The sequence below is a fragment of the Solea solea genome, chromosome 17 (genome assembly GCF_958295425.1).
Source record: "Solea solea chromosome 17, fSolSol10.1, whole genome shotgun sequence".
Lineage (NCBI taxonomy): Eukaryota > Metazoa > Chordata > Actinopteri > Pleuronectiformes > Soleidae > Solea > Solea solea.
The window spans coordinates 19,901,631-19,919,052 of NC_081150.1; the positions used below are offsets into that span (position 1 = coordinate 19,901,631).

General features: G+C 40.0%; 2 protein-coding genes across 6 annotated transcripts in view; both read left to right on the forward strand.

The window, feature by feature from the left end:
• The window catches only part of LOC131443541 (oocyte zinc finger protein XlCOF6.1-like), a 71,102-nt gene that overhangs the window by 12,164 nt on the left and 41,516 nt on the right, over positions 1-17,422 (forward strand). The gene's annotated exons all lie outside the window — the stretch shown is intronic.
• Positions 148-16,301, forward strand: LOC131443538 (zinc finger protein 189-like). Of its 5 annotated transcripts, none has more exons than XM_058613208.1 (8): positions 150-565; positions 2,053-2,235; positions 3,449-3,829; positions 5,377-5,688; positions 9,299-9,565; positions 9,942-10,307; positions 14,032-14,301; positions 15,351-16,301. In XM_058613208.1, the coding sequence occupies exons 1-8, from the start codon at positions 394-396 to the stop codon at positions 16,166-16,168; spliced, it is 2,769 nt and encodes a 922-aa protein (XP_058469191.1). In that variant the 5' UTR covers positions 150-393; the 3' UTR covers positions 16,169-16,301. The 5 variants fall into 5 exon arrangements, with proteins under 5 accessions (XP_058469194.1, XP_058469191.1, XP_058469192.1 ...); XM_058613209.1 differs by having other exon boundaries at positions 9,942-10,223; XM_058613210.1 differs by having other exon boundaries at positions 3,449-3,745.

Sequence of the window (17,422 nt, forward strand, 5' to 3'; positions counted from 1 at the left end):
AAAAGTTAAAAGGTCCAGTGCAAAGCAGAGTGTTGGTGTTCATGTTTCAACGTTTCCACATGTCATGGAGATACAGTACAGATACATGAATTTAGTCATAGAAGTAATGTAAAAAATAGGAAATCTGATTTATTATAAATAAATAAATACTGCTAATATAATATGACATAATAGGTATTTGTTCCCTTTTTTTCCTGTTGTGCTGCAGTTCCATCTTCCACACCACGAGGTGGCAGTGGTTTGGCCACTTAAAACTCAAAGAACAGGAAACGGAAATAGCGCATCGAGCTAGCGCTGTTAGCTCAGTTTGTTGCTACGAAAATAGAAAGACATTACGGTGTGTTTTTATTAATGTGTCGCGGTTAAATACTGACTGTTTTTAAATAAGCAGCGATGCCTTCGCTTCGTCGTTTGAGAGAGTTGATTAGCGAGCGACTAACTGCTGCCGCTGAAGAAATATTCACACACGTAGAGAATTTAATCGTCGAATACGAGGAAGAGGTGGATCGTCAGCGAAAACTGTTGGAGATCGTTAGTAAACCTCGAGTCAGGTTACAGCGGATAGGTCTGTACAACCACAGTGATCTTATTAATCATTACCAACACGCGAATGTGACTCACGTGGGACGCATGTGTCGTAAAGTTTGATAAAAAGAAAAAGCTGGAGAATTTACATCAATCTCTCCGAGCAGTTGTCAGCCAGACCGGAGCGTAGGGACCGTCTACAAAGTGCAACAGCCGAAAAAAGATTTTCCTTTAAAATATTCGATAACTCACCTCAGTAATTGTAGTGTCATTAAACTTTCTGCACATCTCAATGGTGTACTGTACATTCCAGTCCAAACCAACTTTATTTATTAAGCACTTTAAATGCAACACCTGGAACAAAGTGCTGTACATTAGAGATAAAAACTTAAAGGGGACATATTATGCAAAATCAACTTTTTAACAATTTCAATACTTATATTTGGGACTCTGGAGGCCCTACCAGTCGCCAAAGTGTGGAATAAGAATACTCAGTACTTTTTTCGTGGTCCCCCTTAGTGTAAGTATAGGCGATAAAACACGCAATGTTGAATTCCCTGCGCTTATGACGGCAGCATTCGCATTTCACCGCGAATGTTACCACCCCACCACTAAGTTTACCTCGAGAGCTTCACCTTAGCTCCACCATGTCCCTATAAAATGCGAGAGTGCAGACGAGGGAAGAAGAGACCGTATTTCACCAACGTACAAAAACACGAATTTTTTTTAAGAAAAGGTCAAATAGAGCTCATAACTGACCATTCTGACACATCCTAATTAAAAATATTTGTTCAGTACATCCTCCATGACCGGAGCACAGACTCAGTCTGATACAGTCACATACAGCGACAGTTTATGCAGCTCGCCGCTGGCGATCAGCGGTGCTGTCCCTAAGTATCCTTGTGTCGGAGTTCTCTTTCTGTGACGGCACTCTCTGTGAAAGTCTTTTTAACTGATTTACAGTTTGGTACTGTTCGGCTTGATCCTTATGTCGGACATCTCTTCCTGTGACGCCACTCTCGCTGTTTTCCGCGCACACTGCCATGTTGATATTGTCAGAGAACTAGAGGAGGGAGGGGGAGAGGAATGGAGCGGAGGGAACAGGAGCTGAGTGAGCGCAGTAAAAAGGACAAATCAGAAACCCCCTGGAAGAAGTGTGTGTGTGTTTGCCTGTGTCTCATTTGCATGTAAAGGGACCATGCACAAAACCGAGCGTTCTGAAAGGGGCGGGTTTAGCAGGGTTATTGAACTGCTATGGTGCTTCATCCTTATGTTATTTTGACCAAAGCATGTCACTGACATGTTCATTAGGACACCAGGGAACTATTTTAATTGGGGAAATAGGGTTTAATATGTCCCCTTTAAGACCTAAAAAGGCAGGAGTGCTAAATCCTTTGGCCCTAATGAAAAACAAACAAACAAAACAGAATAGAATTAAATGTAAGCTTTAGAATTGCATCATAAACACCTTAATCACAGTTGTGTAATCTGTACCTCTTGTTCCTCTTGTTCCTCTTGTTCCTCCAGAGCTTCCACAGCAGCACGTCGAGAATGAGCAGCAGCTCTGTAACCAGGAGTGGAACTCCAGTCTGGACCAGGAGGAACCAGAGTCTCTACAGATTAAAGAGGCCCCGAAGGAAATCTGCAGCAGTCAGGAGCAGGAGCATCTTGAAATAAAGGAGGAGGCTGATACCTTGAGAAATATCACAGGTGAAAAGCCCCATAGCTTGAAGTATTTACGCACCCATTTCAAACTTAATGAAAAGGTCTACTTGTGTGACACCTCTGTGAAAACAGACTGCAATGATCATCAGTTGTCATTCGTGAACACATCACATACAAGCAGAGTAATGTTTTATGTTTCCATTATATTTGGGAAAGAATTTATTTGAGTTTTATGAACAAACCACACAGGAACTGTTGAATAAACAGAGAATCAAATGCAGCCTTTGTAGGAAAAGGTGGTTTAAAAAACCATTGAGGCAAAAACTCAAAACGTCACAGTATCTGTGTTATTTACGTTTTATCAACCCATTTTTTGTTTTGTCCTTAATATGGCGATTGTCCTTTATCATTTATCGTCTGTTTATCGTCTGTTTTTTTACACCACCTAATAAAATAATAACATTTATTCTAACACTGCTTCATTTACTCATTACTCATGAACCTGATTTACTTTCTGTTTGGGATCTTGACTTTTTAAGGCCCCGGGTCTCTGTCTCCTTGGAAAACAATGTGCACTTGAAATGTCTCATTTCATAACGTGTCCAAAATTGTAATTGATGGATAATACGTGTTACGCCCCCACTTGTGGCATCCAGGGGAAAAGGCGAGCAACAATTAAATATTAAACCGGGCGTTTCAAGGAAGAAAAGAAACAGAGATATTTGTATACTTAAACTATTTATTTCTACGTAAGTAAATCAACGTTAACACAAATCTAGCGAAGCCAAGATAAACCTAGGGTTAACACTACGGCCGGAGCCCCGAGAGAATAAGAATAAGTCGAAGACGGAGAGCAGCACACAGCTCTCGTTCACGACCAACAGCACTTCACACTATCCTCCACTCTTGGGTGCCAATCGCAGGGCACCCACTACCCATCACATGGTCACATAGAGGCAAACAACGATAAAATCTCACACTCACACTTCTGTCAATTCAGAGTATCGAATTTGCCTAATCCCCAAATCTGCATGTTACTGGACCGTTGGAGGGAACTGTAGAACTAGGAGAAAATGCAAACTCTATGCAGAAAGGACCTTGTTCAGAACAGGTCACAAACCTGGGGGTTCTTTCTGCAAAGGTAAGAGTGCTAACCCCTTTGGCCCTAATGAAAAACAAACAAAACAATTACAATAGACAGAAAGCATCATAAATCTTTAATCACAGTTGTGTAACCTGTTCCTTGTTCCTCCTCCAGAGCCTCCACAGCAGCATGTCTATAATGAGGAGGAGGTTCTCACTGAGCAGCAGCTCTGGAACGAGGAGTGGAACTCCAGTCTGGACCTGGAGGAACCAGACTCTCTACAGATTAAAGAGGACGAAGGGGAAATCTGCACCAGTCAGGAGCAGTTTGAACTAAAGGAGGAGGCTGATACCTTTATGTTGTCTCCTGATAATGAAGAAGGTGATCACATGGAACCAGACACTGACCACCAGCTCCTCTCTCCTGTAGCTGAGAGTCAAGATCAGACAGTCCACATGAGAAATATTACAGGTGAAAAGCCCCATATGTGCAGCTTTTGTGAGAAGAGCTTTAGGTGGAAATATTCCTTGATAAGACACATCCGAATTCACACAGGTGAGAAGCCCCATATGTGTGACATTTGTAAGAAATGTTTTGTGCATAAATCTTCTTTGGTGTACCACATGAGAACTCACACAGGTGAGAAGCCCCATATGTGTGACATTTGTAAGAAATGTTTTGTGCATAAATCTTCTTTGATGTACCACATGACAACACACACAGGTAGGAAGCCCCATATTTGTGACATTTGTAAGAAATGTTTTGCGCATAGACCTTCTTTTGTGTACCACATGAGAACTCACACAGGTGAGAAGCCCCATTTGTGCAACATCTGTGAGAAACGTTTTGTGCATAAATCTTCTTTGGTGTACCACATGAGAACTCACACGGCTGAGAAGCCATATACCACTGCAGCACCTGCTGAAAGTAATTTGGTGACGTGACAACATTTAAATAGCATACCCACTTCAAATTTAATGAAAAGGTTTACTCGTGTGACACCTCATGAAAACAGACTCAAATGATCGTCAGTTAGTTAGAGAGAAGTGTTTTTTGTTTCCGTTATATGTGGGAGAGCTTTTGTTTATGGAGTTTCGAGAACAAACCACACAGGAACTGCTGAGTGAAGAGTGAATCAACCGCAGCCGCAGCCTGTAGGAAAAGGTGGTTTAAGGAACCATTGAGGCAAAAACTTCACACTGAAGAACTACTGGCGAGCACGAGGAAGAGGTGGATCAGCGATGAGACGTTAGAGGTTTTTTGGAAACCCGAAGTAAAGTTACAGCTGCTAGGTTTGTGAAACTAGAATGGTCTTTCACAGATGAATGTGGGCTCATATTGGATGTGTGACACTGTCTTAATAAACCTAGTTAAAGTGATCAACGACCTACTCTTGTCCTCAGATAATGGTCTAGTCTCTATATTTGTCCTGTTAGAGCTTAGTGTTGCATTGATCATAACGTTCTATTGCAGAGACTTGTTATAAAACACTTTAGAGAAAAACTTTCTGACCACATTGTCAATTTAGATGACATCACCATGGCTTCCTGTTCCACTGTGAGGAACCTTGAAGTCATTTGATATAAAACTAATTTCCAGAACAGCCTTCTTTCACCTCCCAGAACATTTTGAAAATAGGAAACATTTTGTCCCTCCTTATGGTGCTGAAAAACTGGTAAGTCTGTTCAAAATAAAAATTAAATTGCGTCAAATTGTCTTTCTCGCCAAACAACATTAAAAACCTGACATTTATACTTGGATGCAATTGTTAACTTAGATATATCAAACTGACTCCAGAGATTTTTAAAACCATTTTTGCATTCATTGTAGTTCATTTGTGTGATGAGGTCATTTCTAAAAGATGACTTTCTCCCTGCAGTGATTGGACTTTTAATGACCCACTGTGATCTGATGTTTTTGTTGTCTTATCACACACGCTTGTTTCTACTGGCTGTGAAAGTAATTGCCCCTAGGGGATAATAAAGGTACTTGAAACTTGAAGAACAATCTGAACTATACTGAAGGAAAATTAACTTTAGTTCAATCATTTAGCCATTAAGAGCGTTGTAACCCGTTCCTTGTGTCCATCTCTTTGTCTGCAGAACTTCCATTGAAAGATGTTCTTCAGGAGGAGGAGGAGGTTCTCACTGATCAGCAGCTCTGTAACCAGGAAAGGAACTCCAGTCTGGACCAAGAGGAACCAGAGTCTCTACAGATTAAAGAGGAAGAGGAGGAAATCTGCATGAGTCAGGAGCAGGAGCAGCTTGAATTAAAGGAGGAGGCTGATACCTTTATGTTGACTCCTGATAATGAAGAAAGTGATCACATGGAACCAGAACCAGACCCTGACCACCAGCTCCTCTCTCCTGTAGCTGAGAGTCAAGACCAGACAGTCCACAGGAAAAATATCACAGGTGGAAACCCCCATATGTGCAACTTTTGTAAGAAATGCTTTACATATACACATAGCTGCCACATGAAAACTCACACAGGTGGGAGGCCCCATATTTGTGACATTTGTGAGAAATGTTTTGTGCAAAAATCTTCTTTGATGTACCACATGCGAACTCACACAGGTGACAAGCCCCATATGTGCAAAATTTGTAAGAAATGCTTCACGCGTAACGATAAATTGACAAAACACATGAGAACTCACACGGGAGAGAGGCCATTTTCTTGTGAATCTTGTGGAAAGCGTTTTCGACAATTAGCGCATTTGACAAGTCACATAAGAACTCACACAAGTGATAAGTCCCATATTTGCAACGTTTGTAAGAAACGCTTTGCACGTAGTGATACCTTGATGAGACACATGAGAACTCGACACAGCTGAGAAGCCATATACAGTACCACTGCAGCACCTGCTGAAAGTAATTTGGTGACGTGACAACATTTAAGATGGAAAGACAATTTTAGGTGAATCAACAAATCCAAACATAAACAGAACCAGAAACTATATTCATAAAGCGCTAGAAGATTGATGGATGGATGTGTACAATGAATGGCGGTGTATTGTAAATTTGAATTTATTGGTTCAAATACTTTTCCTCCTGTGAATGTGTTTTAATGTAAATGATTAATGTGAAGTTACAGCGGATAGGTCTGTACAAGCAAGTCTTGTTATGTTCCTCTCCCTTTGTCACCATCTGTGTTTTATCTCATTTGAACTTAATTTTCTTCTGTGAGCGTTTTGTTGTAAAGTTCACTCTTTTTTTTAACTCTTCTCTCGACGTTGCTACCTGTAAAGTAACCTGGCTCTTAATATTCTATTTAAATGCCTCTCGCTAATAATGATTCCTTGCAATGCCAGACTTTTGAGAATATCTTTGGAACTCACCCCAAAAAAAAAAACTCAATCACACTATCTCTGTCCATGCTTTACTTGTGCAGCTCTCCCAGTAATTCATGACAATGTTTATATTATTAATTTCGTGCACACATTATACCAATTTCTCCCCTGTGTGTGTGGCGGTTTTTTCCAGGTTCTCCGGTTTCCTTGCACATTCCAAAAATATGCAACATGGGGATTAGGTCAATTGGACCTTAGGTGAATCTGATTTATTACAAATAAATTTATAATTAAATACTGCTAATATAATATAATATAATAAAGGCCACATGATTAGCACTCTTGCCTTTGCAGCAAGAAGACCAGGGTTTGAGCCCCAGTTGGAAAAAGAGTCTTTCTGCATGGAGTTTGCATGTTCTCCCCGTGTGTGGCCCTGCGATGGACTGGTCGAACTGTCCATGGTATAACCCTGTGACCCTCCGGTGGAGGACAAAGCAGTGTTTTTGTTTTTTTATTGACAAACAAGCTTACACATCTTTCTCACCAATATATCATTATACAAAGATAATGAACCTCCACACCACCAAACACTTTCTAACAACATAAATGTTTATGGATTTATAGGACAGCAAATCATATAGAGATTTCCATACAGTTTGAACTGCTTTACAATCATAAAATAAATGCTTTGTTGTTTCTATATTTGTTCAGATAAGTAACAATTTTCTCCCTCAAGATTAAATCTCTTTCTAATTAAGTTATTCAAAGGATAAATGTCATTTAGAGTTTTGAAGTAGACTTCCTTCTATTTTGGGGGAATGGGAAACTTCAAAAATGTTGTTCTGATAGCTGAAATTTCAGATTTATTCTAGTCTTTGAGAGTAAATGTGCTTCTTGCAATATAAGGGTACATGGTATTACATAAGAATTGTCTCAGGAACTTATTGTTACACTTTTTGTCTAAAAGGCCCACACTACTCTAATCCCGTGTAATCTTGGAATATAACAATAGGCATTTGTTCCCTTTTTTCCTGTTGTGCTGCAGTTCCATCTTCCACACCACGAGGTGGCGGCAGCTTGGCCACTTAAAACTCAAAGAACAGGAAACGGAAACAGCGCCTCGAGCTAGCGCTGTTCGCTCGGTCTGTTGCTACGAAAAAAACTGTGTTTTTTTTTAACGTGTCGCGGTTAAATATTCAATTTTTTTAACGAAGCAGCGATGTCTTCGCTTCGTCGTTTGAGAGAGTTGATTAGCGAGCGACTAACTGCTGCCGCTGAAGAAATATTCACACACGTAGAGAATATAATCGTTGAGTACGATGAAGAGGTGGATCGTCAGCGAAAACTGTTGGAGATCCTTAGTAAACCTCAAGTGAGGTTACAGCGGATAGGTCTGTACAACCACAGTGATCTTATTAATCAATAGCAACACGTGAATGTGACTCGTGTGGGACGTATGTGTCGTAAAAAAATAACGGTTTTCACAGATTCTAAATGTCGCGATCAATAACCTTGGAATTGAACCATAGTTGAAACACTAGCGAGACGTGTTTTGGAATCACAGTGATGTAGACAACAAGCTACAATTTAAGTTTGATCCAGACAACGAGACAAGAAGCTGGGGTATTTACACCGATCTCTCCGAGCAGCCGTCAGTCAGACCGGAGCGGAAGGACCGTCTACAAAGTGCAACAGCCGAAAGAAGGTATATATATGTATATGTATATATATATATATATATATATATAGATAGATAGATAGATATCTTCTTTCGGCTGTTGCACTTTATATATATATATATATATATATATATATATATATATATATATATATATATATATATGTATGTATGTATGTATATATATATGTGTATATATATATATATATATGTATGTATGTATGTATGTATATATATATGTGTATATATATATATATATATATATGTATGTATGTATGTATATATATATGTGTATATATATATATATATATATATATGTATGTATGTATGTATGTATATATATATGTGTATATATATATATATATATATATGTATGTATGTATGTATGTATATATATATGTGTATATATATATATATATATATATATATATATATATATAGATATAGATACATATATGTATATATAAAAAATGAAATAACAGACTCCTCAATTGTTGTGCCCTGTAGAATATACTACAGAAATAATTATTACTATTAGAAATAATAGTAGTGTCATTTAACTTTCTGCACATCTCACTGGTGTACTGTACATTCCAGTCCAAACCAACTTTATTTATAAAACACTTTAAAAACAACAACTGCTCTAACAAGAAGCTGTACATCGGAGATAAATGACATATATAGAAACATAAGACCTAAAAACAAAATAATAAAATACTGTAGATCACATAGCGACAAATAACCAAAAACTCTCACACTGACATCAATTTAGTGTAGAATTTGCCTAATCCCCAAATCTGTATGTTTTGGACTGTGGGACGAAACAAGACCCGGAGAAAACTGACGCACACACGGGGAGAAAATGTGAACTCCATGCAGAAAGGACCATGTTCAGAACGTGTCACAAACCTGGGTGTTCTTACTGCAAAGGCAGGAGTGCTAACCCCTTTGGCCCTAATGAAAAACAAACAAAACAGAATAGACATAAAATTAAGCTTTAGAATTGCATCATAAAAACTTTAATCACAGTTGTGTAATCTGTTCCTTGTTCCTCCAGAGCTTCCACAGCAGCATGTCTATAATGAGCAGAACTTCTGTAACCAGGAGAGGAACTCCAGTCTGGAGTCTCTACAGATTAAAGAGGAAGAGGAAATCTGCACCAGGCAGGAGAAGCTTGAATTAAAGGAGGAGGCTGATACCTTTATGTTGACTCCTGATAATGAAGAAAGTGATCACATGGAACCAGAACCAGACACTGACCACCAGCTCCTCTCTCCTGTAGCTGAGAGTCGAGATCAGATAGTCCACATGAGAAATATCACAGGTGAAAAGCCCCACATGTATTGCTCTATGTAAACACATAGCTTGATGTATTTACGTAACACATCACATACATACAAGCAGAGCAGTGTTTTGTGTTTCCATTATATGTGGGAGAGAATTTATTCAGAGTTTTATGAACAAACTCATGCACACACAGGGCAAAAATGCAAACTCCATGCAGAAAGGACCATGTTCAGAATGGGTCACAAACCTGGGTGTTCTTGCTGCAAAGGCAAGAGTGCTAACCCTTTTGGCCCTAATAAAACGCAAACAAAACAGAACAATTACAATAGACAGAAAAGTAAGCTTTAGAATTGTATCATAAAAACTTTAATCACAGTTGTGTAACCTGTTCCTTGTTGCTCTTGTTCCTCCAGAGCTTCCACGGCAGCATGTCTATAATGAGCAGCAGCTCTGTGACCAGGAGTGGAACTCCAGTCTGGACCAGGAGGAACCAGAGTCTCTACAGATTAAAGAGGAAGAGGAGGAAATCTGCACCAGTCAGGAGCAGGAGCAGCTTGAACTAAAGGAGGCCAATAACTTCATGTTGATTCCTGATGATCAAGAAAGTGATCACATAGAACCAGACACTGACCACCAGCTCCTCTCTGCTGTAGCTGAGAGTCAAGATCAGACAGTCCACATGAGAAATATTACAGGTGAAAACCACCATATGTGCAACTTTTGTAAGAAGAGCTTTAGGTGGAAAAATTCCTTGATAAGACACGTAAGAATTCACACAGGTGAGAAGCCCCATATTTGCGACATTTGTAAGAAATGCTTTACGTATACACATAGCTTGAAGTGCCACATGAAAACTCACACAGGTGGGAGGCCCCATATTTGTGACATTTGTGAGAAATGTTTTGTGCATAAGTCTTCTTTGATGTACCACATGAGAACTCACACGGGTGGGGCTTCCCATATGTGTGACATTTGTGAGAAATGTTTTGTGCATCGACCTTCTTTTGTGTACCACATGAGAACTCACACAGGTGAGAAGCCCCACATGTGTAACATTTGTGAGAAACGTTTTGTGCATAAATCTTCTTTGGTGAACCACATGAGAACTCGACACAGCTGAGAAGCCATATACCACTGCAGCACCTGCTGAAAGTAATTTGGTGACGTGACACTATTTAAACAGCATTTACGTACCCATTTCAAACTTGAATGGAAAGGTTTACTTGTTTGACAACAAGTTAGAACACATCACATACAAGCAGAGAAGTGTTTTTTGTTTCCATTATATGTGGGAGAGCTTTTATTTGCGAAGTTTCGTGAACAAACCACACAGGAACTGCTGAGTGAAGAGAGAGTCAACTGCAGCCTTTTTCCTTGCACAGTCCAAAAACATGCAACGTGGGGATTAAGTAAACTAGACCTTAGGTGTGAGAGTGATTGGTTGTTTGTCTCTATACGTATATGTGGCCCTGTGATGGACTGGCAATCTATGTCAGCTGAGATTGGCACAGCGCCCCCTGTGACCCTCATGTGGAGGATAAAGTGGTAGAAGATGGATGGATGGATGGACAGACATTAAACCTATTTCGTGGCCACAATTTAGAGTTTTTCCCCCCCATTTCATGTCTGTGGCTCCATACGCATCAGACATCAAAATACAGATTTTTTTCACAACAAATACATAGTGTGTTGGGGCCAAGAATTAAATTTTTTTTACACATGGATTATTATTGTCATCCTGTCAAAGTATTTATTCTGGATTTCACTGGCTCAATTTGTTTGCTATAGTTTTAAAAAATGTGTAATTTCCTTTGTTTTACAGGGAAATTAAGTTGAACGAATAACAAGTCATCATGGAAAATATGAAATCTGATTTACTGAAAATAAATAAATACTGCTAATATAATATGACATAATAGGTATTTGTTGCTTTTTTCCTGTTGTGCTGCAGTTCCATCTTCCACACCACGAGGTGGCGGTAGTTTGGCTTCTTCAAACTCAAAGAACAGGAAACGGAAATAGCGCGTCGAGCTATCGCTGTTCATTCGAGAAGGGTCTAGCTGCAGACCCGCAGACCACTCAACGAAACGCCCCTTTACTCAACGAAACGCCCCTTTACTCAACGAAACGCCCCTTTACTCAACGAAACACCCCCTCACACTCAACGAAACACCCCCTCACACTACACGGCACTCTGATTGGGTCTCAAGAGACTGCGTCTGGAACGTGATGAAGTTTACGTTGACCGAGTATGAAGAGAGAACCCGAAATATTGTGTAAACGTGATGTTCAAAGAACTTTTCCAATCGGCATTTATATATTTCAGCAGTTTGGCTATAACATTTCATACTTTACAAAGTGACATTAATCATTCACAAATTTCACAGAAAGTACATTTCTGTGTTCATAAAAGTCAACACGAGTATTTATTCTTCTCTATTCCTGTCGCACACCGGGATAAAAGTCTATTGTCAACAAGTGTCTATGAGATACGCGTGTGTAAATAAAGTTTCAATAAAAGAAGACGTTATCACGTTAGTAAACGTCATCACGTTTCAGACGCAGTCTCTTGAGAGCCAATCAGAGTGTCATGTAGTTTGAAGGGGCGTTTCGTTGAGTAAAGGGGCGTTTCGTTGAGTGGTCTGCGGGTCTGCAGCTGGACCTACTTGGTTCATTCGGGCTGTTGCTACGAAAATAGAAAGACATTACGGCGTTTAAAAAAAATAAAAATGTGTCGCGGGTAAATATATAAAAAATTTTAACGAAGCAGCGATGTCTTCGCTTCGTCATTTGAGAGAGTTGATTAGCGAGCGACTAACTGCTGCCGCTGAAGAAATATTCACACACGTAGAGAATATAATCGTCGAGTACGAGGAAGAGGTGGACCGTCAGCGAAAACTGTTGGAGATCGTTAGTAAACCTCGAGTGAGGTCACAGCGGATAGGTCTGTACAACCACAGTGATCTTATTAATCAATACTAACACGCCAATGTGATTCACGTGGGACGTATGTGTCGTAAATTAAGTTAGAAGATTCTAGCTCTAATGTTACGTAAATGCCGATAACCGTTGAACCGTTGAAGTGAGCCGTGGTTGGAACACAAGCGAGAAGTCTTTTTGAATCACAGTCACGTAGACAACAAGCTACAATCTAAATTTTATTAAAAAAAAACAAGCTGGAGAACTACACCGATCTCTCCGAGCAGTCGTCAGTCAGACCGGAGCGCAGGGACTATGGGCTGAAATATGTGCCACCAGAAACTGAATTAGAATAATTTGTATTTGCATTGATTAGGCTAAACTTGAATAATTGCATTAAAAAAATGATTTTTAATAGTTCTCACAATTCAATTTCAATTTACTGTGACAGACATCCGGGTACTAGTAGAGGAAGAGCCATTGAGCACAGATACACAGGTCTCTCTTTGGCCATTCAGAACCTAATACATCCATGAGGGCAACAAATGACCTCTATTGGCCCCTTTCCACTATGGGCTCGCCTTGCCTTGGCACAGCACGGTTTAGTTGCATCTCCACTACAAAAAAAAACTACTGACTCAATGTGGGTGGAGTCATCACTGCACGGCTGCATGGAAGTGCAGTGATTTTGTTTTGCACACACCAAACACACAAACACACAAATGAGTGACTAGTGGCTTGTACAGCAGTTGCTTGTTGTTTGTATTTGTAGAGTACTTCCCCCATGACCGGAGCACAGACTCCATCTGACACAGTCCCTGAAATACAGCGGCAGGCGGAAGGGTTTGTGATGCCGATCGTGATCACCAGTGTTGTCGTTAAATACACCAGACTCCCCTGTTAAATATTAAGATTTTAAACATTTCCCTGGTAATTGCTGGAGATTAACCCACGTTTTTAGGATCATGAAGTAGTTTTAACTGATCTACTGTTCGGCTTGATTTCTGTGTCGGATGTCTCTTCCTCTGACAGCACTCTGACCGTCTAATTAAAAAATATTCAATAACTCACCAATATACTACAGAAGTATTGTAGTGTCATTAAACTTTTTGCACACCTCACCGGTGTACAGTCCAGTCCAAACCAATGTTATTTATAAAGCACTTTAAATGCAACAACATCTAGAACAGTGCTGTACATCAGAGATGACTAACATACATCGAAACTTAAGACCTAAAAAAGACAACAAAACAATAAAATACTGAAGATCACATGACGACAAATAACCAAAAACTCTCACTCACACCTACGTCAATTTAGTGTAGAATTTGTTTTTTGTTTTTGGACCATGGGAGGAAACTAGAACCCGGAAAAACACACAGGGAGAAAATGCAAACTCCATGCAGAAAGGACCATGTTCAGAACGTGTCACAAACCTGGGTGTTCTTACTGCAAAGGCAGGAATGCTAACCCCTTTGGCCCTTATGAAAAACAAACAAAACAGAATAGACATAAAAGTAAGCTTTAGAATTGCATCATAAAAACTTTAATCACAGTTGTGTAATCTGTTCCTTGTTCCTCCAGAGCTTCCACAGCAGCATGTCTATAATGAGCAGAACTTCTGTAACCAGGAGAGGAACTCCAGTCTGGAGTCTCTACAGATTAAAGAGGAAGAGGAGGAAATCTGCCCCAGGCAGGAGCATCTTGAATTAAAGGAGGAGGCTGATACCTTTATGTTGACTCCTGATAATGAAGAAAGTGATCACATGGAACCAGAATCAGACACTGACCACCAGCTCCTCTCTGCTGTAGCTGAGAGTCAAGACCAAACAGTCCACAGGAGAAATATCACAGGTGAAAACCCCCATATGTATTGCTCTATGTAAACACATAACTTGAAGTATTAAAATACTCATTTCAAACTTAATGAAAAGGTTTACTTGTGTGTTATGGCTTCCAGTCCCACTGTGAGGAACCTTGAAGTCATTTGACCCGTGCATAAAACTAATTTCCAGAACAGCTTTCTTCCACCTCCCAGAACATTTTAAAAATAAGAAACATTTTGTCCTTACATGATGCTGAAAAACGGTTAAGTCTGTCCAAACCCTCCAGTTTGTTCTAGATGCTCCTGGTCTCTCTCATTTCCCGCTTTCCCGCTCTATGTCCCCCAGTTTTCCTTTCACCCCACCCAGCTGCATATATAGCCTGGTTGTGGAAGATTCGTGCCTTACTTTGTAAAAAGCCTTGAAATAATGTGATTTGGCGCTTGACAAATGAAAATTAAATTGTCAAATTTAATTAGTCAAATTGTCTTTCCTGCCAGACAACATTAAAAAACCTGACATTTATACTTGGATGTAATTAGTAACTTAACTTTAAACTGACTCCTCACAGTACAAAAACATTTTTGTAAATTATGTTTTTTTTAAATTGATTTATCATCTCCTTTTCATTGTACCCCATTTATAACTGAGAAATGACTCTGGCCTCATAGTTTGGCTGATGGACTTTCTAACTGAATGGTCTCAGTGGTCGAGGGTCAGTGGGGTTTTCTCTCATGTCCTCCTCTCCTTTACCAGTTCTCTTCAGGGTTGTGTACTTTCACCCCTTTTATTCATCATTGTCGCAGCCAGTTTGCTGACGACTCAGTCATTTCTAAAAGATGAATTTGTCCCTGCAGTGATTCGACTTTTAATGACCCACTGTGATCTGATGTTTTTGTTGTCTTATCACACACGCTTGTTTCTACTGGCTGTGAAACTAATTGCCTCTAGGGGATAATAAAGGTACTTGAAACTTGAAGAACAATCTGAAATATACTGAAGGAAAGTTAACTTTAGTTCAATCATTTAGCCATTAAGAGTGTTGTAACCCATTCCTTGTGTCCATCTCTGTGCCTGCAGAACTTCCACTGAAAGATGTTCTTCAGGAGGAGGAGGTTCTCACTGAGCAGTGGCTCTTTAACCAGGAAAGGAACTCCAGTCTTGACCAAGAGGAACCACAGTCTATACAGATTAAACTGGAAGAGGAGGAAATCTGCACCAGTCAGGAGCAGCTTGAAGTGAAGCAGGAAGCGGGTACCTTTACGTTGATTACCATAGCTGAGAGTCAAGAGCGGACAAATATTACAGATGAAAAGCCCCATATGTGCGACATTTGTAAGAAACGCTTTGCACGCAAAAACAACCTGAGGACCCACATGAGAACTCACACAGGTGAGAAGCCATATTGTTGTGAAACTTGTGGAAAGTGTTTTCGACAATCGACGCATTTGAGAGGTCACAAAACAATTCACATAGGTGAGAATTCCCATGTGTGCAACATTTGTAAGAAATGCTTTAGGTATAAATATGTCTTGATTAATCACATGAGATCTCACACATGGGATAGGCCTTTTTCTTGTGAAACATGTGGAATGTGTTTTCAGCACTCTGAAAATTTGACAAGACACAAAATAATTCACTCAGGTGAGAAGCCCCATGTTTGTCATATCTGTGAGAAAGGCTTTGCCCGCAAAATAAATTTGAAGATCCACACGAGAACTCACACAGGTGAGAAGCCATATTCTTGTGAAACATGTGGAAAGGGCTTTCGACAATGTTCAGATTTGACTAAACACAAACGAATTCACACAGGCGAGAAGCCTCATAGTTGTAATATTTGTGAGAAAAGCTTTGTGCTTAAAAAAAATTTGAAGAACCACATAAGAACTCACAGGTGAGAAGACGCCATATACCAATGACGTGGATGGTCACAGAATGTTATGGAGCGTCATTTATTTGAAAACTGCTGATTGAAATTGATTGTACTCAATTCCATTGTAAATTGTTTTGAATAAAATGTCTGCTAAATGACATGTAATGTAATATGTTGGTGAATTATCGTAGGAGAAAGAAACTGCAAATCCGAAATGTCAATTCAAATCAAAATAGATGTTGAGTGCATCTATCTACTAACGTAGGCGGTAAAGTATTGTGTCACTTCCTGTTCTTCCACTCCTGTTAAGCTGTGTGTCTCTCCCGCTCTCTCTGCGATTATCTACTGTTATGATTAACTGAACAAGCACTCGTTTTGTAAAATTGGTTCATACTTTCACCCGCTACTTGTTTAAACTCTTTCACGTAGATTCACGTACGGTGGTTTTGCTAGCGTAACAAGTTGCTTCTCTCTCTTCTGTTGTGTGCCACATGTTGAGTTTCTGTTCAGATATTAAAGCTGCAGTGCGTAACTTTTGTCTCCTTAAGCGATAAAGATACTTGTAATAAGTGTAGCTTGTTAGCCAGGATGGAGGCGAGGCTTAGTGAGGTAGAAACTCTGCTTCGCACCATAGAAGCTAAGTCAGTTAGTCAGTCCCCTGTAGTCGGTGTGGACCACGTAGCATTAGCTCCCTCAGCAGCTCCTGTGTAGCCGGGAGACAAACTGGGCAGCTGGGTGACTGTCTGCAATAAGAGGCATAGTGCTAAGCCTGAGGGTCCTGTTCACCACCAACCTGTTCACACCTCAAGCAAGTTTTCCCCTCTCAGCACCACACAGACTGAGAAACAAACTCTGGTAATTGGTGACTATACTGAGGAACGTGAAAATAGCGACGCCAACAACACAGATGTTTTCCCGGGGCCAGAGCGGGCGACATAAAGTCTTATCTGAAACTGCTGGCTAAAGATAATTGTAGATTCAGTAAAGTTATTATTCGTCGGCAGTAATGACACCCGATTACGCCAATCAGAGGTCACAAGACTCAAGTTGTTGAGTCTGTGTGTAGGTACGCTAAATCAATGTTGGACACCTTAATCTTCTCTGGCCCTTTGCCCAATGTGACGACATGTCTAGCCGCATGTTGTCGTTCACTCGCTGGCTGTCAAGGTGGTGTTCACATTAGATAACTGGCAAACCTTCTGGGGAAAACCTGGTCTCATGAGGAGAGACGGCGTCCATCCTACTTTGGATGGAGCTGCTCTATTATCTGGAAGTTTAG